The following is a 22321-nucleotide window of genomic DNA, read 5'->3' as shown; positions in this document are numbered from 1 at the left end:
TATTTCCCCGGGTTCAATTTTATTTCAGTTCCCAATTCAAGAAATAGAATTAAATTGTTACTTCTTGTAAAATTAATTAATTACAAATACTTAATCTGAGTAAAAAAGGCACCTTTTCAATTTCATTTAATTTCTTGCATAATACAAGCAAGCTGACAGACTAAAGGTCAACCTGTCCCTGTATCCTGTTTTTGGCAATTTTAAGACCATTTCTTTAAAGACAAAGTATAAAGCTAGGATGAACATAGAAGTACCAAGTCAGCATCTCCTAAAATGCAATAGGTGAAGAAAGATCATTTAAAGATTTTATTCCTTCCACAAATTCAATTGAGATTTTCTAAATCTGTTCTGTATTTGACAATATTGTCCTGTGGAGATCAATGAACTAACACTGCGGTTTGATGTTAGCATGGATCTTGTTGAAAATTCTACTTTAATAAAATATTTGCATCCTTTCCATTGTAATCTTGATTCATTTGCAGTAATGCTAATCAAGAAAATTTCTTCTGTAATTTCACATTCAAGTAGAGAAACAGCTAGTGTCTTTTCACTCCATCTGAAAATTAACCAAGCTCCTAAACTCAAAATAATATCCAAACAATTATGCAGTTTTCCCAGATGCATTTGCACAGCTCACTGATCATTGCAATAATAGTAGGACATGATGGCAATACAATTTTGCTGTATTAGTTACAGGGATACCAAAGGAAAAAAAAAAAAAAAAAAAGACTCGGTATTGCAGAATGTTGTAGAAATGATTTCTCTACTTTCTGACTATGATTAAATCTTGGTGTGCTTTGAAATCCCTAATGTGTAATGCAAACCAGGATTTGGGGTGTTAGGAATGCATCCCCACCCTTCTTCCAAAACGTTCTGTAAACTATCATCTGCAGACCCCAAATCCTTGAGTGGAGGGGGAAAGGAAGGAGAGGAAGGCAGGGAGTGGAAGAGGGAGAGGAGGGGGAGAGAGAGAGAGGAGAGAGATTAGAAGCACTTTTCACCTCTTGGTCCCGTCAGTGTGCTCAACGCCGAGAACCGTGCTTCAGATCCGGTGTTATCGTTAGGCCTGATTCAAAGGAAGTGAAATAGTCTACTGAGAAAACAGTGGAAAAAGTAAAGGTCCTGAAGAAGTAAGTGCTGCATGTTGAAACGTATGCATGTCACACCCCATTTGTCTTTCATATTGGAGAATAAAGCAGCCTGTCCCGCAGCAGTTATTATACACCATATTCTTTATTTTAAAAATGCAAGAAATTTGGCACAAAGAACAAAAAAAAAAAATCAACTGATGAAAAGCATTTATGTCATGGTTTAAATTAAGACCTTTGTAATGCAAGAATTACATCAGCAGTGGGCTTAGCTTAATGAAAATAAGACAGTGTTTTTAAAGACCATGAATGAACAAATCCCCTCTGCTTTCTGAGACAAAATGCAGATATAGACAAATAGATAATTTAAGCAGAAATCAGAGCAAATTACACTTTGATACCTTTAGGAATTACTGAAATTTCTATTCCACTGATAATTCTGGGTCGACGAAGTCAAGCGAGAAGTTATTTTATATTCACATGTGGATTTGAAATATTGTCAGGGGATATTAGGTATTACAAAGTCTCTTCGATATTGTCATTGCTTGAACTTTGGTTAAGGCTAATTGAAATTTCAGATTCTTTTCTCTTTTGATGTGTTTTTGTTTTGGGGTCCACCTAACAAGAATGAAAAGGGCAGATGTTTTACCTTATCAACTATTTAAAATGTTTATTAGCATATTATTTTGATATAATGATAGTTAAGTATTTAATTAAAAAATAATTTTGAATGAGAAGTGAATTAATATGAGCCCTTTGAGGCTACTAGCAATGATGTAGTATTGATTTGATTAATGTGAAAATCTACGGGTGGAGGTAACAAAAAGGAAGTGAAGTCTCTGCTCTTTGATGTGCATTGTTTGATATAAACTTTCGTCCTCTATTCTTGGTGCACATTTTTATCTTTATCGGTCTGCTGAATGGCTTATGCAAATATAAGCAGCATTTTTTCTGATGCAAAAGGAACATTGTAAACCAAGATAAAATAGTAGATTCCAGTAGAGATAAGAATAGAGTTCAAAATCTAGACAGAAAACTTTCTACTGTAATATGGTGAGTATAATGATGTATTATTTTGTATTTCTATACTGCATTAATGTGACAGGAAGCTGCAAAGCAATTGGATCACGTCCTTGTTTTGCTCTTATTGATAACAAATGCAACTGGTTCAGCCACAAAACATCATATATGTTTTGGGTGTGTGTGTGTCTCCAAATATACATATGTGCTATCTACCTTCTATAAAAATACCATAGGCAACTGAAAAAAGTTGACTTAATTATTTCATTCTTCAGGAGGGAAAAAAGGGCAATATTTCAGTACTCTGTTACTTTTTGTGTATGAACTAACTATGAATTAACCATCCATATATTGCAAAATGAAGTCATATAGAATATTTGGGGATAAAAAGAAATGAGATGGGCATGCACACCACAGAATGGACACCAACATTTATATTTTATAAGCATGTTTTGTTCGTGTATTATTTCTGAACAAAGTGATCAAGCCACTGGCAGTACTCAAGATGATGATGAATATTAAGACATTGCTAGACAATCTAGTTTAAAGATTTTCTGAATTAGTTATGAAGAATAAATTAATTCTTATCTGGGCAAAAATAGCTATCCAAATCTTGAAAGGTCCTTCAATCTAACAACATTTCTCTATGTATCTGTTGGGGTTTCCAGGAAGACAGTCCCTTCTGTGATAAAACAAACTTTATTCTCTGTGCACCCTCAGTAATAAAACAATGAGCAGCAGAGGGTTCCTAAAAAAAAAAAAAAAGTTATGGCTGTATTTTAGAAAATAATTGTCATCTTTCACTTCCAGAGAACTTCTGATATCTGTTTTATTTTGGAAAAGTGCAGTTAACAATTCACTTTCATTTTCCACTTCCTTTTGTTGTGGGAATGAAAGGGTGAAGGGAAGTGGTGAGGAAAGACAGGGCCTGAATCAGCAGCCAGAGCAGGTCAGCAGCCAGGGCTGGTGTCAATGAGCCCTGCTTGAAAGCAGCAGCTGCAGGACTGGAGCTGATGCTAAAGGTGATCTGGCATGCAAGAAGGAAGGGCGATAGAGCGTTGGATCTGCTGCTTCTTTTATCTGTGCACACACACACATTTCCTATTGATCAAATATTACCCTTTCTTTCAAAATTGGTGTCTCTCAGGGAGGACTCAGAAGGCTGTTAAGGGTCTGCCCACTCCTTAAAAAATGGCATACAATACACAGTGTTTACCAAGAAATCCCTCCTTCTTGCTAAGTATTGTTTTCAAGAAATTTAGGTAGGAGGTAAAGAAACAAAACAACTTCAAGCTGTCTTAACTGAAAAAAAAGGGGGTTCTTCCAAGAATTCTTTTCCCTTTGGTTTCTGTAATGTCATGCCAGATATCTTGTGCTCGCATCATCTCTAATATCCACAATCACCAGGAAGTAAAGGGGATCAGTACCTACCTTCCTTTCAGCAAAAAGGAGAAAAATATGCCAGTCTCCTTTTATTCAACAGAAACCCAGGCAACAGATGAAAAGACTCAAACATCTAAACCATGGATCACCTTCAGCAAAAGCTGATGCCAACATTGGTGTTCTCTGATGGGATGGCAGCTGTGAGCAGGGGGGACGGAGGCTGGGGTGGGAGGCAGAGAAGGTTGGTTCCCATCCAGCATTTCCTCCCCTTTTGTGCAGAGCGGTGTCTGAACGCTGCCCTATTGCTGTAACACTACGGTCCTTGCACATGCAACAAGTAAGAGCAGCCTTTGTCATTGGGAAATCAGCTCCTTCTGTTCTGCCAAAGGACTTGACTTGCTGCTTATAAAAAGATAATGTCTTTTCACCCAGTCACTGCTAGTGAGTTTGAGCATTAAGCTGCTCTCCTGCCCCGCAGAAGTTTCTGAGCTTTCAAAGCACTTCCCCAGACAGAACGGGCACCAACATGAAAAACATTTGTACCAAGGAACTCTTTCTTGTGGGCAAGGTTCTGACAGCTGAGTATGGCAGACAGGATCCTGAGTGTGTTGTTTCATGCTGTTGTTTACGAAGTAGATATTGCTCCTGATGCGCTAAATCAAAACAGCAGGTCTTAAAATGTGGTCAACAAAACATGATTTCTGAAGAGCTGGCTACTCACCTGGTACTAAATTCCTTCCTTCTGCTAACTGCAATATTGCATTAGACACAGATAAAAACCTATTAAAGTTTTTCCTTTCATTAATTTTCTTAATATTAATTTTCCATGTCAGCAAGGGTTCTCATTACCGCAAATATGCTATGCAACTGCGGGGCCAGATCTGCACCGCAACTGCTATCTATTAAGGTATAAGCCACATCATGAAAATATTAGAGGATGTCTGCATTAAAAAATGGCTATCTCCTGTTTAAAGGAGTCTTATATTAATAGGAATTCTCAGCCTGAAGCGTGTTGGGAAAACGAGCGATCCCTAAGAAGCTTGGCGTGGAGCTAATGATCGCAGGGCCCGATGTTTGGAAATGTGTGCGCTCATAAAGAGTTTGATCGGAGGCAGAAGCCGTGCGGAGTCACAGGGCTCGCTCTGTCAGACAACGGGAATCTGTGTTTGCAAAATGGCCGTGCAGGCAGCCCTGGGAGGGTGGAAACTGCACCTTGGTATGAGCCAGGCAGAGAATCTCACCAGAGAACCTTATCTGAGCACGTTCGCTTTTTTTTCCTAGAATACGGCAAAACGTGCTGCAGCTTTAGACTTCAAAGTTTTAAAAATTATTTGTGGTTAATCCACCTCTGTTACAAGCTCTAACAAGAACTCTGCCGATGCTGTAAAAAGCCACTAATGAGACTATCTTGACTCTAGAGCCTGGCAGACGCCCTCTTTGATGAACAATCAGCACCACCTTCCCCAGCTGCATGGTCAAATTACAATAAATGATAATTAGCAAATTAAAACTTACACCGTCTTCCTGCATGCTTGAAAGGGAAAAATTGGTTACAAATGCACTTATGTATTGCTAAACTAAATTTTATTGCATCACAGATGTGTCAAATTTTTTTCCATAGAAAAAGAAAAGTCAAACTTTATTCTTCTCAACATCTAAAGTTGAGCTTCATACACAGATGCGTACTTACACACAGGCAAATTTTTGCCCTTCCATCTCCAGTGATTTCAATCTTCTAATTTGTAATTGTCCTGACACATTCCTGCTTCCATTTATTTTAATTGTCTCGGATTGTGACTCCTATTTGGAAACTGGAGCACTTGAACTAATTCAAAAGTACTTTCTGAAAGAAATATCCTTCTGTGCAGCATTTTGTAATACTACTGTTGTAACATATTACAAATTGGTGTTGTCAGACCACCATAACAGTGACCACCACTTCCCTGCTCTGCCCTTCTGAAATGTTTACTTTATCCTAAAAAAAAATCTAATTAAGCTTCATGATCAGCCTCATTGCATAAATAAATTGTGTTCGGTTTCTAAGAAACTATTGAAGCACAGATGGGTTAAATGAGTTGTTAAAAGCCACACAGTAGCTGCATTTTTATTGTAAGGGCTAGCTTGATGGGTAGCTTCACTGATTTAAAATATGAACAAAGGAAAGAGAATCCATATGAAAAACAAATGAAAAAAATTCACCCTCTCTGGACAAATTTCTGCTGAAAAGGATATGCACAGTGATCAAAGCAAATTTTAAAGAATGAACGTCTGGAAAAAAAAACTTTAAAAGATGTTTTAGTTATAATAACGCAGTTATCCAAATGTCAGTGAATTTGATCAAAGCTGATCTACAGAGCTCAGGTTTAGCATTAGGTGAGTCATTTTCTTTTATTAGTGATGCTTTTTCATTCAAATGGGTAAAAAGGTGAGAGTTTGAATATGTTGAAGGTTTCATTGGCTTACAGTAGGGACAGACAAATGAGGCCCACCTAGTTTTACAATCTGGCCCACAGCTACTTTGTTTTTAATAAAATGCAGCATATTGAAAGGGCATGTCTCAACATGTCTTGACCCATCCAAACTGGATCAAGATGGAGAGTCCTATATTGAAACCAGTGCACTCCCAGGATGGAGCCTATTGTCCTCAGGGAGTGGGAAGAGTCACTAGCTAGCCATGGTGCAGACATCAGCCAGCTTTGCTCCTATCAGCCATGCACCCATCCCTCTCCTGACTGCTTTGGGAGGAATATATTTTCAGGTTTCAGTGCTGCAGGGAGTCCTGGTAGTTGATTTGACCATCTTGACCGGCTTTTCTACTACCACAGACAGTCTACATTACCAGTGAGAGCAGTGTGGAAACCAAAGTGGTGTTCAGTCCTCAGGGGCAGCTTGCAAAGCCCATCCAATTTTGGGACAGGGATTTTCTCCTGCCTAGCACTCCAAGCACCTGTATGAGAAAAGTCCCTGGAGTTCTCCAAGGAAAAGGAATAAGGCACTGGACAAAACTCTAATTTCTCCTCTCATGAACCCTGAACAGCACCCATCATTGCCTCGAGGAGCATTTCAGGGTGCGTGTTCTGCTGCATGGCAGAGGAAACACCTCAAAACTAGCTTTTAAAATACAGTCACCTTCCTAACCATCTGTATTTTGCCTGGGACACTGTAAGGTGCTTGGGAGTTTGTTGGCACATTTAGACAGCAAACTGTGTGAAGACAGGACATGGGTTTCTTGAGCTTCATTGGGAGGATGTTTACTACACCAAGACCCTCACGCTCCATTAATCTCAATGCTATTAGAAAAAAAAAAGTATTAATAGCAGTGTTAAAGCTGAGGGCTTGGGGAGCTGCTACTTTTCACAGCTTGCAGCTGAAACTGTGCAAATGCACTTTACAGAGCGTTCTCTCATCTGCAATTTCCTGTTGCTGAAACCTGAAGAATTTTAGTCAAACCAAGTTGCTGCCTGCAAGTGGCTGTGAGGCAAAGGCCAATTGAGCACAGAAGCTCCCATGCCATTCCCTCACCTAAATCAGGATTTTTACAATGGGGCTTTTAGGGAAATTAATCTTTTGTGCCCCAGAATTTAGAGAGACAACCAACTGCAGGACAAGGTGTCACCAACCTACAGTTTGGTTGCTCTGTGATGGCAAGCGTCCACCTGCACCCTCTTACATACAGTACCTTGCAGCAAAAGCCAGGTATCTGATTCCCTGTGGGAGAGGAAAAGTGAGTTTGCATTTGTGAGGGGGTTAAAGAATACATTAGAGCAGTTTCTGGGCCGTAGCTGAGGGGCTGAACTTGCACATCCCCTGTTTTGCCTGCAGTAACTTGTTCATTTGGCCACATCCTCGTTTCCCAGTTGGCAAACCTTGTTGAAGTAGACAAGCAAGTGCTTCCTACATAAGGATAGACCTAGGCAAAGGTAGCAAGGTCCCCACTTATAGCCCTCATTCCTGCGCCATAAATCTAGCTTATTTGAATTTACTGGGTGATTTTAGGGACCTGAACCTGTTGTGCACCCCAGAAAAGGACTGGACCACACAACTGCATTGCAGACTAATTTTTTTATTAAAAACTTGGTATGTCTAGAATTTATAACTGTTGTAACTAGGCAAATGAGACTCAGAAAAATGTGAGGTGCCCATAGCTGAATGACTGAAAATCTGTTTTTAACCTTTTTGATGGGAGTCAGAAACTATGAATCATGAGAAAACTACAGTTGTAGCTTGGCAGGAACATTACATGTGATAGTGTGAGCTGCCACATACCTCTTAATGCAGCGTTAATTTCAAGACCCAGTTTTCATTAAATAAAATTAGAGGATAATAGGTGCATGACAAAAGAAGTTGGTGAGGATCTGAGCCAATCATCCAGATTTGTTCAGTCATATATATATAACTGAAATTCCCTCTAATGCTTCCCTTGTTTTCCTAGCGTTTTTCCATTGCGGCTCCTTCCCAAGATTGGGCCATCATTTCCTCTGTGGAGTGGGAAAAGAAGACCACAACATGGAAATGAGAGGCAGAGTCATGGGGCGCTTGTGTGCTTAAATGAGTCATCCCAGCAGAACCAGCTCCTGGACTAAATCAGCACTGGGTTTACATTGTACCCCAGCCAGGCGTCCTTTAAAGGACTCTGGAGGTCACGGCACCCTGCGGGCAGGTGCACTGCATTTGCATTGCCCTTGCAGGCAGCCTGAGGCTGGAGTTGCCCATGAATCCCATCTGCCATCACAGCTGGGCCCCAGGGCCTTCTAGAAGGGCCCCTGAGGGTTTGCCTTCCCGCCACCCTCCTTCCCATCCCAGCGTGCCGGCAGACAGGGCAGTGCGCAGCCAGCACAGCGCGGGGAGCCACGGGGCTGCTGGAAGTATTTATTAGGGCTGTCCCCAAGGCTGGTTCCAGGGACACTCTGGCAGGCAGCCTGTGACCATAGGTGGTGTCGGGCTGCTCCCCTGCAGGTGTTTTGTCCTTTTCCTGGTGACACACTGAGTGCTGCTGCCCAGCTCATGCAGGGGGCCCATGGGACCCGGGCAGGAGAGGGTGCCTCTGCAACCTGGGAGCATTCACTGTGCTTGCTGACTGCAAGCCCCAAGATTAAGATAATCCAGCTGTCTGCCTGTGTTTATCAAGCAAAAGAATTTACAATGTTTAAATAAAAGGACTGTGATGTAGCAATGAAAACACCTAAAGCATGTCACTTGTGTGGAAGATACTAAGTCTGAAGCAGCCATGCCCGCTCCACGCAGAGACCCAAACGCGAGCTCTGGGTTTGTGCTCAGCGTGGCACACGGAGGCCAGGCTGCTTTGAAGGCAGGCAAACTTGCATTAACACGATGGGAAGGAGTAGCTACATTCTAGCGCACCAGTGATCCATGCAAATTGGGTCACCGGGAGATTTAGAAACTGTACCTTTCAATTCCACCCAAAGAGATACATCAAGGCGCATTGACATGAGGCACGACTGACACACCTTGAGGCATCTTCAGTGCACTGAGTGCTAGTGACGCCAAAGGATGTCAGCTGGCAGGAGCAGAGATAATGCCTTATAAATAATCTCTGAGGGAAAAAAGAAATAAAGGTTTTGCTTCCTTTTACACTTGAAAAAAGAAAAGCAAGCAATCAGCCAATCTACTTCCCCAGATGAACAAATGGGTCTCCAAAATGCCCCGGCATGTAGGAGAGCCCTCACAAGCACACGGTGAGGGAGCCTCAGGTCAAGGCACTCCCTGGGGGAGCGGGAGTCCCGCAGCGCTGCCTGGGGCACGGCACCAGTGGCACCGCCCTGCCAGCAGGTTTCCTTCCCGATCCCATCCCTGGTCTGCAGGCAAGGTGAAGTGAGCTTGTTTTGAAGCCAGAAATCTGGGTGATTTCTGCAGAGAGGGAAAGTCAAAAGACCTGGGGTTTTTAATCTTCTCCCAGCTGCAGCTTCAGCCATGTGAGGCGATGGAGCCACTCTCTGGATCCTACAAGAATTTCAGGAAAGCAAAAGTCCTGCTGCTCCCATTCTCCTACTGAGAGGAGACTGATTTCAAAGATTCACTTGGCCAATCCTAATTGTCCCAGAGACTGCCCAGTACCCTCTTCAACCCCCTTTCACTGTGATCCCCATGGAGGACAGCTTGTAGGAGTGCTCCTCATCTCCCCAAATCCAAGCCAGCCCTGTGATGGCTGCAAGGCCTGGCTGCTGGGGCTGGTGGTGGCTTGCAGCCAGGAGACATGCCACCCTCAGCCAGCATTGCCAGGTCTGTCCATCCCCTGGGGCCACTGTATCTCCCAGCACAGCATGCGGGGGTCTCCACTGGAGCCATGTCCCCTGCCTGCCTGTCCCTCTGCCTGCTGTCCCCTGCCTGCCCGTGGGCTGGGGACACAGCCAGTGTGCTCTCCCCGATGATACAGCCAGGCCAAAGGGGCCCTGCTGCATACACTGCTCACTTCAGGTGGAGCTTGGTATTTTCTGTATCTGTAAATTTCAGACTATGCTTTTTTGGTCAATCTGTACTGCAAAGTTCTGCCCTAGTGCTGAGGAAGAAGCTTTCTCAAGGAAAGGTGACCATGCACCACTCCAGCTTGACCATGTAGGGATGAAGGTGCAAGGCCACTGCTTTTGGGTCCCACCCAATGCTTTTGGGTCCTGCTCCACTCATCATGAAGTCCCAAGCAGTGTTTGACAGTTGCGCCTGGGAGAGGGTGTTCAGGCTTGCAAGGGGGGCTCTAAGAAGAGGAAGCAGCTTACACTTCCATTGTCTTAATTCTGTAGATCTAGGAAAGATGCTTACTGCTTTCAGTGTAGATATTTTTGCATCTCGTTTGATAAACTAGGAGCTTCTAGTAAAAAGTTTCATAAACATCTGCACCTGGATTTTTGAAAATAGATATTAAAATCAATGTTTTATACAGACATGATGCCTTTCTTTTGAATGTAAATAAGTATTTTTAATAATTTCAATAAAAAAACTTTTTGGCTGGTAGTTACCCTATTTTTGTCATAACTGCACTGCTATAAGTTGGAAAAAGAACTAAGACAAGTTTACATAAGTAGGAAGGAAGAAGTGTGCCACAAGGAGAGAAATATAAGCTATAAACACAGTACAATTTTAAAATAAAGGAACATATGCCTAAACCCTTGTGTAATGCAGTTTGGTAAACCCAGTCACTCTTCTACATTTATGTATAGAAGACTACCTGCAGTTACAGTATTAGGAGCATAGAGTGATTAGAGGCTCTGAGCTACCAGTGCAGCTTAGCTGACTAACTGCAAACTCAGTCTTGATATTCTGGGGCCAAAACACTGCACCTGAAATCACTGGCTCTTCTTGATCTTCATGGGAACCACGTAGTTTGGGGGCTGCAGCACTGCTGACAGCTGCTTCCACCCTGAGCAGCCCAGGCTGCCACCAGCTGCATGTGCCACCAGCCCTGGTCTTCCTGGGACTATGCTGCTGGCTTTGAGTCAGAGCCAGCATGCTTAAAATGGTCCAAGTACATCTATGGCACCTGTTCTGATGTCTCCTGAGTGCCATGTGTACATTGCATCAATTAATGGGATCAGCAAGGAAGGGCCAGCACTGTGTAAGAAGCACCACACCAGGGACACGAGCTCTGGGTCAGGGGAGAGAAAGAAGCTCATACGGGCTGGTGGCTGAAGGACAGAATGAGGCAACAAGTAGAAGTTGGAGTGGTTCAAGAGGGAACCAAAAAGTCTAAGTGTAGGAAGTTGCTCTGTGGGAAATGTGCGATGAGACATGGGAAAGCAAAAAAGAAAGAGGAAGGGGAAAGTAGGGAAAGAGATGGAGGTGAGACTAGGCAGGAGGCAGGGTGTAGTACAGGATGTCTGGGGTAAGAGAAGCAACTCCTGGTGCAAACATCCAAAAGTAGAGCGGTGAGAAGGAAGAAGGAAGAGGAAAAAGGAAGGGGAGAGCAGGCAGAGAGGAGTTCAATGAATAGTGTTTTTTCACGTTTTACTCTAAGGGACCATGGGCACCAGCCCTTAGGCCCAGGCAGACATGGCCATGCCACATTCCTGGGCTGCTGCTGGGTATTTGACACTTAGATCTGGGCTGTGCATATTCCTAAGGTGGTACTGGTATAAAGCTGGGCTTTGCCAGCAAATTTGCACTGTGTCAGATACGGTGTGTGCTGGCTGGAATAGCATGACATGCCATTGCTAAGTAATATTTACCACATAGAAAAGCTTTATGCACAATTAGCTGGGCTGAGCTGCTCTGCCATCAGCTGTGGACAGTGTCTGTTTCAGCAACTGATATGCAAAGAACTCAGTTTTCAGATGCAACTCAGAGGGCTATAATTTTCCCCTAAAAAATGTAGATTATTGTGACATTCTTATTATCTGTTGTTCTTTTCTCCCTGGTATGTAGCACAGCTAGTTCTTTTTCCTGCTACAGCACTGCAGCTGCTGCCTCTAATGCAGCAAAAGATGGGGAATCAGCCCATGCCAGTGCAGGCAAAAAAAAGAGCAGTGCCAAAAAAAGAAGTGGCAATGAGAAAGAGCGAAACAGAGCAGCAGGAGGCAGGTGGTTTGGGAAGCTCTGGGAAACTGCAGAAGCATGGACCTGTGTGCTGTGCTCTGTGACTGAACAGAGAACTTCCAGAGGGAAGAAGGATACTTCACAAAGGCACAAACGGCAGTCACAGGGATATTGCTGTATTTAGTGTTTGCATTGTGAAAGTCAGGATGGAACTTTATGGCTATAAAACCCCTAGCCCTGCCCAAAAAGTAGCTTTACAGAGCTTGTTTCTGTTCCCAACAGGTCTAAAACCAACAAACCATATGTGTATTTTAACATGTTCTTTATAGCTGCCTCTGAAATTTTCCAGGGAGGGATGAATTTTTAAAAAGTGAGTGGGGTGTGGCAGTGCTATAGGCAAGCAAATTGATAGTAAAGAGAAATACTAGATCATTCTCTGACATTTTAAGATGATAGCTACTGGTTTAAATATAAAATAACAGATCATGGACCAGCAGTTAGAGATGCTCCTCACTGACCTGCTTCCATAATTTGGGGTTTTTTTTCTGGCTGCTGAACTTTAGAAATCCTCAGAAGATAAATTTACAGTCTGTGTCTGCTCAGGGGGAAGATTATTAAACAAGCAACCTCAAATGATTAAATAAAACATTAGCTATATACAATCACTTTAATTTTGTCTTTTGCTATTGTTCATCTGATTAAGTTTTTTTTTTCCAAACAAACTTCACACAGAACTTGGCCTATGAGGAGCGGACTGAGCCCATATGTATCCTGACAGGAGTGTTTACTCAAATGGAGTTATCCCAGCCTTGCTGTGCGTACTTGGGGATGTAAAACGGCCTGGGGACAGGAACTCAGAGAACAGTAAGGATAGAGAAACTTAGAGGAAATTACCTACTGAGAGAAGAGGAATGCACTGAGAGTAGAAGAATCAGTCAGACAGGAAGACATCAGATATTGGGGAAATGCCCATGAAGAGGGAGAAAAAGATGCCCATGAAGAGAGGTTTAGAGAGGAGCAGTGTGGAGAGAGAAGCATTTTGAGGAGGGAGGACAAGGACTGCCAACACGGCAGGACAGGGTATGAGAAAAGATATTTCTAGGGGTGTAGAGCCCCAGCAAAGAAGGGGTGCAAGTTCAGAGGTGGTGAAGAGGAAGAGATCAGACGGTGCTGACATAAACTTTGACCGTTTTTCAGCCAGCAGATCAGTATTTCTGGCTGCAGAAACATTCATTCCTTCCCCAGCTTCCTGGACAGGAGCAGATGGAGACATAGGCCTTGACATATGAAATTTTGAGTTTGGCACTGTCAAATCTGCTGTACCAGTGGAAGTTCACCTGGCTGCCTGGTCTGGGGCAGAGAAGGGCTGGCTCGTAGCCCCTGCCCTATGGTATCCTTCTGTGGAGGCAGTGCAGGCAGGAATGCAGAGCTTTCTGCACTGATGGTCTGACTGCAGCCCAGGCACTGCTGGGTTTGACTTGCTACTCATTAACAGTGTTCAGGCAGTGTTCCCTGCTGAAGGACCAGCGAGGATCAGGGATGGGGACAATGTAGCCACACAAGCTCTGTCAGCACCTGCTGCTTTTGGGCATGCTAGGATCTGCGATCCTTCCCACGGATGGACCAGCCTGGAGTTCTGGTACCCTGCTAGATGGAGCCCAGGAGTGAAGCCCTCTCTGCTGAACTGGGTGTGAGGGGATTGCTCCCTCCTTGGACAGGGTTCCCTGGGCCTGGGGAAAAGATTTTTCCCTGCCATTCTAACCTGGCCCTTTATTTGGCAGAGGAGGAGGGGAAGATGTGTGCCCCCAGCCTGAGAAAGAGAAAGTTTTGGGGCCCCAAATTACTCAAAACACTGTGGAGAGGGTGCCAGGAGTGACAAGAGCAGTGGGATGGTAATGAGAGGATGCACATCCAAGTCGCCCTGCAATATATCCATGAAAATGCCTCAGTGTTGGCACTACACCCTTCCAAAAGAGTCCACGGCCACCGGTGAGGAGCTTGCAAGGATGGCAAGCAAGGAGAGCCCGTTGTGCAGTGCCACCATCCTGCCAGCTACAGAGCCGGTGAGGGCACTGAGCGTGCGGCCCATGGGGTGGACATGCTGAGTCGCCAAAAGCCACCCCAGCGGGGAGTGCCTGGGAGCCCCCACGGTGGGTGAGGGTCTCCCGAGAAGGGGGGAGCAATCCCTCTCCGTCCAACCCCCTGGGCGTGACTTGTGCCCAGCATTGCAGATGAAGGAGAGGAATGGAGTGAGGGGATTCCTGCTCCCAGTGCCGCAGCTCTGCCAGGGCCCGCGGATGAGCCCGGGGCGGAGGGCGGAATTGGCGCCTCGCTGTTTGCTTCCAGAGCTGCCGGGAAAGAATCGTCTTTTGCAGGATAAAGTCCCTGTCTAGGCGGGTGAATTGCCCATGTCCAAAGTCTACAGGCAGGAGGCTGCCTGCTGCAATCCCTGTGAGAGGGATAACTTTTACAATATACAGCCTGATTGCAAATAAGTTACTAATAAGCCGCTTTGGCGTAAGAACGGCTCTATGCATTATTTCCTAAGATCTGTTTATTTGCAAATATTTCTTTGTTTTTCTTCTTTTAAAAAAAATCGTTCGGGAAAATTAGAAAAAAAAGGTACAGAAGTTAATATTTAGACATTCATACTATTAAGTAATAGAGCTATAAACTCTCAAATAAGGCACTTTCATTTTACTTAACAATAGATAACACAACAGCGACAGTGGAACAGACCAAACAAAAGCGATCACCAAAATTGTTGTGACAGTACAATTACCCGGCTAGGAAATTTATTCAATATGCTTTGCCATTGCATTGACACAGCAGGAAAAAAAAAGCCCAAATGCTCAGAGAATAATACAAGAAGGCGGGAGGTATTTGGAAAAAAAAAAAAAAAAAAAAAAAAGGTTTTATTTTGAAATAACTTTTTAAAGAGATACTTTGCCTCCACGATTTGTTATCGATGTGCATCTGACACGATACAAAACAAATAAACAAAGAAAAAAACACGTTCTGTACAGAGCTCTAAAATGAGCCGCGATTATCTACAAGATGAGCTTTACGCTTGGGTGTGGGTTGGAGAGGGGCCCGATCCTGCAGTCCGCACTCTCTAAACGAGTTTCGCAGACATGTGGTAGGAAAGCTTGGCCCCGAGTCTGCGTGCGTGTCTCCGTGTGTGTGTGTGCGCGTCTGTGAGCTCCTACAATACACTCCTTGAGTAAAGTGGGCAAGTTGGAGCTGCCGGAGCGGGCGCGGGTCCCTGGCTGCTTTAGAAGTCCTGCCGCGGGGTGTGAGTTAGACTGTGCCGCCGTAGATCACAGTTTCGCCTGAACACTTTGCCGCACTGCTCACAGTTGTAGGGCTTGATGTCTGTATGGGTAAGAAGGTGAGTTTTCAGGTTACTTCTTTGATTAAAGGTTCTTCCACATGTGGGGCATTTGTGTGGAGATTCCTGTTCAGATTTGAAGCAAGCAAAGGATTAATCCTTCACAAACCACCTTGTTTAACGTATTACTGCACTTTTTCTCACCGCAACGCACAACTTGAGATATCAGGGGAGGACACGAGCCAGAGGAGCCCCGTGCGGCCGGGCGGCCGCCCACCTCTCCCTATCCTGCCCCAAAACCCTTATTTTATAGTTCTCAAGTCGTGATGTTCCGCGCCCCTGGGGCACACGGAAAACAGTCTCCGCACCGCCCTCCCGCTCCGGGACTCCCGCTGCCCTCCCGGCCGCCACGGCGGTCCCTCCGCACCGCACCGCACCGCATCCCGCCGCCGGGCCGCCCCGCTGCCCGCGCCTGCCGCCGCCGCCAGGGCAGGGCTGCAGCCCTCAAGGAAAAACGCCTCGAAGCAGCGGCGTGGACGAACCCGAGCCCGGGGCTCACTCCCCTCCGCCAACCGCGTCCCCGCGGGCTTTAAGCCCGTCTCCCAAGGGCGCCGTTTACCCGCGGGTCTCCCGCGGCCGCGGAGGTAACTAAGGGCCGCTGTTGCCCCGCGGACTCACGGGGCCGTCCAGTGCCGGACTTTCCTCTCTCCCCTTCGCACCAGAGCCCTGTTCCCCCGGTGGCCACCGCCCCTGCCCCGCGGCGGGCCAAGCCGAGCCGAGCCGGACCGGGCCGGGCCGGAACAGCGCCGGCGGCACACGCGTTGAGAGGCCTGGGAAGGGCGGGCTCACCTGCATGTGTAGGGTTTTGTGGACCGCCAGGGTCCTGGACTGGCAGAAGCCCTTCCCGCACTCCTGGCACTTGAAGGGTTTCTCTTTGGAATGGATATACCTGGAAGGCAACCCGTGGGGTGAGCAGCGCTGCCGGAGGCGCATGGGCCCCGCGACCCCAGACTCCGCTTCCCCAAACTCGACCCCCTCTCCCAGACGCCCTCACCCTCCTCTTCCTTCCTTTCCCCATTACTATTCTGTGTATGGTTAGATTTCTTGGCCGGTTCAAAACATTTGCAATAATTCGTATCGAAGCGTGACTGCACTCTCTGGTGCCAGACCGGGACAGCATCTGCGCTGCAGGCCGGACCCGAGCCCGCCCTTCTCCGAAGGCGGAGTGGATTCTCAGCTCTGCGGCCGCGGGCGCCTCTCAGCACCGGCCGCAGCGTGCGGAGATGGATGGGGGATCAGCAGGGAAGCGCCCACCTGCGACCCGTCCTGTTCCCTGCACCCCCCAGGGTCATGACTCAGAAGCACAAAAACCCCGGGATCTTCATCTCCGGCTGTGAACCACCCCTCTAGCTCTCCCTCAGGCGGGTGCCCTTCCCACGCAAAGCGCAAGTTTCGGCTGCCCTGGTCCCTCCGTGGCCTCCGAATCTGAGCCGGGGGTTTTTCCTGTGCTGTTTCCGTGGCTCCTGGAGCCGCTGAGTCTCATCATCCCCCTCGAGCGGCTCACCCCACCCCGGCTGCCCACGGCCCGACCCCGGTCGTGGTGGTCCCTCACCGGTGGTCCCGCAGGTGGTCTTGCCTCCGGAAAGCCTTGTGGCAGATGTCGCAGGTGTAAGGCCGCTCGTCCGTGTGGGTTCGCTCGTGGATGAGAAGGTTATAGGACTTGGTGAAGTGCCTGCCGCAGAACTTGCAAATGAACTCCTTTTTCGTCTTGGAGGGCAGGCGGCCGCGGGAAGGTTTCCTGTCCGGGGACAGCTTGCTGATGCCCGACAGGGGCGAGACCAGTCCGGGACTCAGCTTGGCGAGCTCCCCCACCTTGGGGGGGTCCTCTTGCGTGGCGGCCACGGCCAGGTTGGCAAAGTCAAAGCGAGGCCTGTCCTTGTGCAATGCTGGGAGGACGTGGGCGATGGCCCCTTGCTTGGGGTGGAAGAGGTGCGTGGCAAAGGGGAGCGCGGGAAAAGGGAAGCGAGAGTCCACCAAGCCCTGCGCCGCCATCTCCGTGATGGTAGAGCGGGTGATTTCATGCACATTGGGGTAGCCCAATGTCCAGTGGTTCATGTGCATGGTTTGCACGGCGCTGAGTCCGTACAGACCTTGCAACTGGTCCACAGCTGCGGGGAAGGTGTTCACAGCCTGGAGGAAGGAGTAGTTAGTGAGTTGCAGGGACGGGTGCAGCGGGATGGGGGCTGGCAGAGCCTTGCTTCCCATCTTCCCGAGGTGGGCGCAAGCCGGCGGAGCAGCTGATGCCTCTGATGGGCTTCTGAGACCGGGAGGAAATCCTAGGAAGAAAGAGGGAGAAAGAAGGAGAGAGAGACTTTTACTGAGAGCAGCGTGGTGCTAGTTAACCGAGACGAGCGCAGCAGCGGAGCCAGGGAGGGCCAGGCACGGCTCCGGTGCGCTGCCTTTCCGCGGCCCCAGTACCCCGCCGCAGCACAGGCTCCCGTCCTCCGCCGGGACCGGCGGCCGACACCGACCCACAGCGCGATCGCTTCGACCGGAGAAGCTAAAGCGTAAGAAATAAATAAATAAAAATAGCGTCCAAAAATACCCACCCCAAATTAAAACAAAAAGGAGAAAACCCAGCACCGAGCCAACCGAAGGCGCCGCAAATTCAAATTAAACGAATCGTGTAAAAATACAGACGGAACGGAAACGCGGCCAGGGAAGAAACCTCTCCGCTTTCCGTCGCCCAGCCACCTTCCCCCGCAGCGCACACCGCGGGGACCCCGGAGCCGCCTTCCTCCTGCCCCCCGCGCCGACCTGGCCCCCGGCGTCGCTCCCACCCTCCGCCCGGCCTCCTGCGGGCGCTGAGGCCCCGACCCCGACCCCTCCTGGCTGGGGCCTCCCCGGGATAGAGCAGGGTGTTCACGGAGAGCCGAGTCAGGCCCGGGGGGGGGGCGGAGCGGGGGGGAATAAACCCCGCGTTCGTCCTAGCTCCGTTGCTTATTTTTCTTCCTTCAACAACAACTCATTTATCAAGATAACCGAAGGAGAGAAAAGGAGCCCCTATCCCGCACGCACACCTACCCAGCCCCCCGCACAGCAGCCACCCCAGCGGCGGCGAGAACAGCGGTCGGCCCGGAGGCCTCCCCGGCCCGCCGAGGGCCGCCTGGAACGGCGCTGCCCCGCAGTCGGCTCCCTCCGCGTCGCAGGGCCGAGAAGGGCGACCGCAGCCCCGGCGGGACGGAGCCGTGCGGCCGAGCCCCCCGCACCCCCTCGGGCGTCCCTCGGCCGGGAGCTTCGCCGGAGCGGCGGGGCCGTGAGCTAATGAGCGGTGTGTGACTGTCAGAGGGTTTCACTCAGCCCATTCAACCGAAACCGCCGGGCCCGCTGCTCCCGTCGCAAGGGGGTCCCCTCGGCAGACCCGGGGCGACGCTTCCCCCCCCCGCAGGGTAGGGGGACATCGGCGTGGGGGGGCAAGCCCCTGCCGTTTCCTTTTTTTTTGCTTTCGTTGAGGGTTCACTTCCAGCAGCCAAAAGGCTGCCGCGACCCAAGAAAGCGTTCAAAGCAAACGCCAGGGTCTCTCTGGGCCTGTAAACAAGAGGTAGGGCCGAGGGTGACCCAACACCTCAAGGGATTTGTGTGGAGGGTCTGGTAACGCGCAGTTTCCAAAATAAACAAGAGAACCTCCCCCCGCAAAAATCCTAAACCACCCCCTCCAAACAACAACAAAATTTAAGGAAACTCTCCGAGTGCAGAGCCCGCGCTCCATGAGCACGGTCCCTGCCTCCCGGGCCGCTGCCGCCCGGCTCCTGCCGTTCCTCTGGCACCGCGGGCACTCCGGCTGGAAAGACACTTATCAATTTTTTTTCTTAAAATATCTTTCCTCTACGTTTGTGGCACCGTACAATTGGACGACTGGGGAGAAAGAAATGTGGCAGGGAGGTCGGGTGTGAAGTGCAGTGCTGTCTATTCCTATTTTCGTTTGCCTCGAGTCGTGACTCTCTGGAACTTCCTCCGCTGCTGCCCAGTTTTCCTCGTTTGTGATTGTATCGACACCGGGGACAGTTATCGATACTATTATATATGGCGATCTTTTCGTTTTATTGTGGGGGGGGGGGGTGGTTATATATAGAGACTTATTTTTAAAGATGTCGTAGTGTGAGTTCCTATTCGCTTTCCGCGAGGAACCGAAACAGAAGCAATTAAATCACTTTTCACTGGCTGCTCCGGCGGCTCCTGCCTCCATCCCAGTTGTTTGAGGCTGGGTTTCGGAGCCACCGGCTGAGAGCTATGACTGAGGTAGGAGCAGTGTTTCTGTGAGGTAGAGCTCCCTCTGTTACAGCCGCGTTTGGTGGCTGTGTATGGGAGTGTCATTGCACCACGCTCGTTTTGGTGTCCAAGAACCAATTCCGAGAAAACTATTCTAAACACGAAATCCTCATTTTAAGGTAGAAACTTCTAAAACCACACTTCTGTCTGAATGGCGGTACATCTGCTACTATTTGTATTTGGAGGTAACTTTAGTAAAATGTATCAAAAAAGAATAGAAAGCGCCTTCGAACGCGATTTTAAGGCCATTTATATTAAGGTGTGTTGGGGCGGAGGGGTTGAAAGTCAACCAAAAAACGGATGTTACTTAAACCTTGGCACTTCCTTTTCCCTTTCCATTCAGAGAGCTTAATTAAACTAAGCCCGGTGCCAGGACAGCCCTCTCTACCTGCTTGCCGCCGACCTGCTGGTCCGGCCCGCGCTCCCCGTTCTCCCGCGGCGGGGCCGGGACCGTGCCCCGAAGGTGCTGCCGTCCTACCCAGGGAGCGGGTGGGCACCGGCTCGCCTCCGCTCTCCGACGGCCTCACCCGAAGCCGCGGCCGCCGCTGCCCGCGCAGCCAGGTGTTTCCCCCGGCCGAGATTTCTCCAGTGCGACCCGCGGCTTAGCTCGCAGTCCATGCACGGACCGGCTGCTCCCTGCCAGGAGTTTAGCGTGAAGGACATCGAGAGCGCATCCCGGGAGGCTGCCGTCGCCTGGCCTCGCACCAAAGCGCCAGTGGCGTGGAGGGGGGAACACCCGCACCCCAAGCCCCCGCGGAGCTACGAATTGAAAGTAAACCCGGCGGCCCCGCGCTCCCGGCTGAGCGCACGCTCCGCTCTCGGGGCGGCCGCCCCGCTCCCGCCGACGGCAGCGGGCAGGGCGGGCCCCGGAGCCACTCACCTACCGCAGCCTGCTGCTCCTCCCGGGGCAAAGCTGAGGCGGCGGCCGCGGCACCTTCACGGAGACATTAGATCCACAGCGGGGGCGCTCAGCGGGGCCGGGGCCCGGCGGCGACCGGCATGTTGCGGAGGGCTGGGCGGCGGCTGGGAGCTCTGGCCGCGGCGGTCCCGGGGCCCCGGCATAGACCGCCGCCTCCCGCCCGCAGCCTCCCGCCTTCGACCCCGGCGAGGCTCGGCGCGAGTCTGAGCCGCCCCCTGCCCGGTCCATCACATTTCAGCGGTGACTGGCGTGGAGCGCTGTCCCCGCCCGCCCGCCGCCGCCGCCGGCCCACCCCGCGGCGCGCACAGCCCCGCGCTCGGGGCCGCGCCGCTCCGCCCCGACGGGACGGGACGGGACCGCCCCCGGCCGCCGCCCCGGCCCCGGCCCTGGCCCCGGCCCGCCCCGCCGGCCCCGCTGTTTACTTGTGTTTGGGTAGCAACTGGGCTTTAAAGTGGCAGGACGCCCCCCGCTCCCCCCGCGTCACCTAAGGTGACTTTTCCCCCCGAGAATAGCTCGACGCCCCCCGTCCCACTGCCGGTCGCAGGTATTTGCGTGCTCCTTGCGTCTCGCCGTCCATCTCGGCTGCCCGTCGTGCCCCAGCTGGAGTGACATAGGCGGCCCGACTGGCTTAAATATCTAAAATGACACCCCCAAACCTAGAGTGTGGGTTTTTGTGGGTGCCCATGTCGCCAAGGGTGGGTGCAGATAGAGCTCACGTCCAAATGGGCTTGTGGCCGTCGTGTCGGGTCGCCCTATGGACCGTCAGCGTTTCGGCGCTGCCCTTTCACTGCGACTGAATCGCCTAAGGGCAGATTCGGGAAGAGAAGCTCTGCGGAGGCATCCCCATGCTCAGTGACTAAGCACACAGTCCCTACCTGGAACAGACACGTAGTTTCGAAAGCAGTTTCGATTTATTACCGGGGAATTTACTGCTAAATGGGGCCTCCCTAACTCTCTTCGATTAGGGAGCTCTATTCACGTTCGTCGATAGTTGCAATGCGGCTGGTTGCATATGTCGGCTTTGGGTTACATTTTTATCTGTAATATTATCTTGTTATTTGCGTTATTTCAATCACATGTATGGGGAATTAATCGTATAATCTGGACTGGAAACTGGAACTAGAATTGGAAAAGGACAAAAAGATGTCGGGGAAAACGGCACTTAAAGGACAGCTTTGAAAATTTTTCAAAGGTAAGGTTTATGCAGGTTAATTCAAGCCCGAGGTAGAGAAGAGGACATAAATTACGGCTGCATGGGGATTTTTTTTCTCCCTTTAGTGTCCAGTAAGAAAAAACTAATCAAAGAGGGGAATAAGAGTCGGCAGAGAAAGTTTTGGCCATGTCCCCTCACAGGGCAGCGCAGCCGAGGATGGCGCACGTTGCAGCCCGCGGCTGCCGCCGGCCGCCGGGGCTATTTTTCGTTTCTTTTCATAAATCCCTGCTTCGAAAATGTTCTGTTTTAAATCCCAGACAGCCTAAATAAATAGCATTTCTTCTCCCGGCTAGTGAGGATACGGAAGTTCACAATTCGCCGAGAAGGAGTGATTTCCTCGGTCCGGGTATGAGGTGGGTGCGGGCCACCTCGGGGAGCCTGCAGAGGGCAAGGGTTCGTCGGCCGCGGCTGGGCTGGGGGACTCCGGCAGGACGCGGGGGCAGGACCCGCATCCCCTCGTTTTGCTTTCTCGAAAGAGGCCGGTTGCTTCAAGAACGAAGTTAAAAGGGGTCTTTAGAGTCGCAATTTCTTCCCCGCACTGCTGGCCTCTGGAT

The 22321-nt window shown here is 49.3% G+C and overlaps 1 protein-coding gene across 3 annotated transcripts; it reads right to left on the bottom strand.

Moving 5' to 3' along the window:
- Window positions 1–14657: 14657 nt before the first annotated feature.
- On the bottom strand, window positions 14658–20714 carry OSR2 (odd-skipped related transciption factor 2). Of its 3 annotated transcripts, none has more exons than XM_053979975.1 (4): window positions 20516–20714; window positions 16919–17642; window positions 16156–16255; window positions 14658–15432 (listed from the first exon to the last, which is right to left on the bottom strand). In XM_053979975.1, the coding sequence occupies exons 2-4, from the start codon at window positions 17569–17571 to the stop codon at window positions 15250–15252; spliced, it is 936 nt and encodes a 311-aa protein (XP_053835950.1). In that variant the 5' UTR covers window positions 17572–17642; window positions 20516–20714; the 3' UTR covers window positions 14658–15249. The 3 variants fall into 3 exon arrangements, with proteins under 3 accessions (XP_053835950.1, XP_053835942.1, XP_053835959.1); XM_053979967.1 differs by having other exon boundaries at window positions 20520–20714; XM_053979984.1 differs by having other exon boundaries at window positions 14658–15350; window positions 20520–20714.
- Between the last annotated feature and the right edge of the window lie 1607 nt (window positions 20715–22321).

This window comes from Vidua macroura, chromosome 1 (assembly GCF_024509145.1).
Source record: "Vidua macroura isolate BioBank_ID:100142 chromosome 1, ASM2450914v1, whole genome shotgun sequence".
NCBI lineage: Eukaryota > Metazoa > Chordata > Aves > Passeriformes > Viduidae > Vidua > Vidua macroura.
The sequence above is the reverse complement of the archived record's forward strand: the minus strand, read 5'-3'. Positions and strand labels throughout refer to the sequence as shown.

What these genes read in the sequence shown, in the direction of transcription:
- OSR2 (XM_053979975.1), bottom strand. Translation starts at nt 17,571, where the DNA reads ATGGGAAGCAAGGCTCTGCCAGCCCCCATCCCGCTGCACCCGTCCCTG. An exon ending in GACCACCTGCGGGACCACCG is followed by an intron (nt 16,256 to 16,918) that starts GTGAGGGACCAC and finishes GTTGCCTTCCAG; the next exon opens with GTATATCCATTCCAAAGAGA. An exon ending in ACAAAACCCTACACATGCAG is followed by an intron (nt 15,433 to 16,155) that starts GTGAGCCCGCCC and finishes AAATCTGAACAG; the next exon opens with GAATCTCCACACAAATGCCC.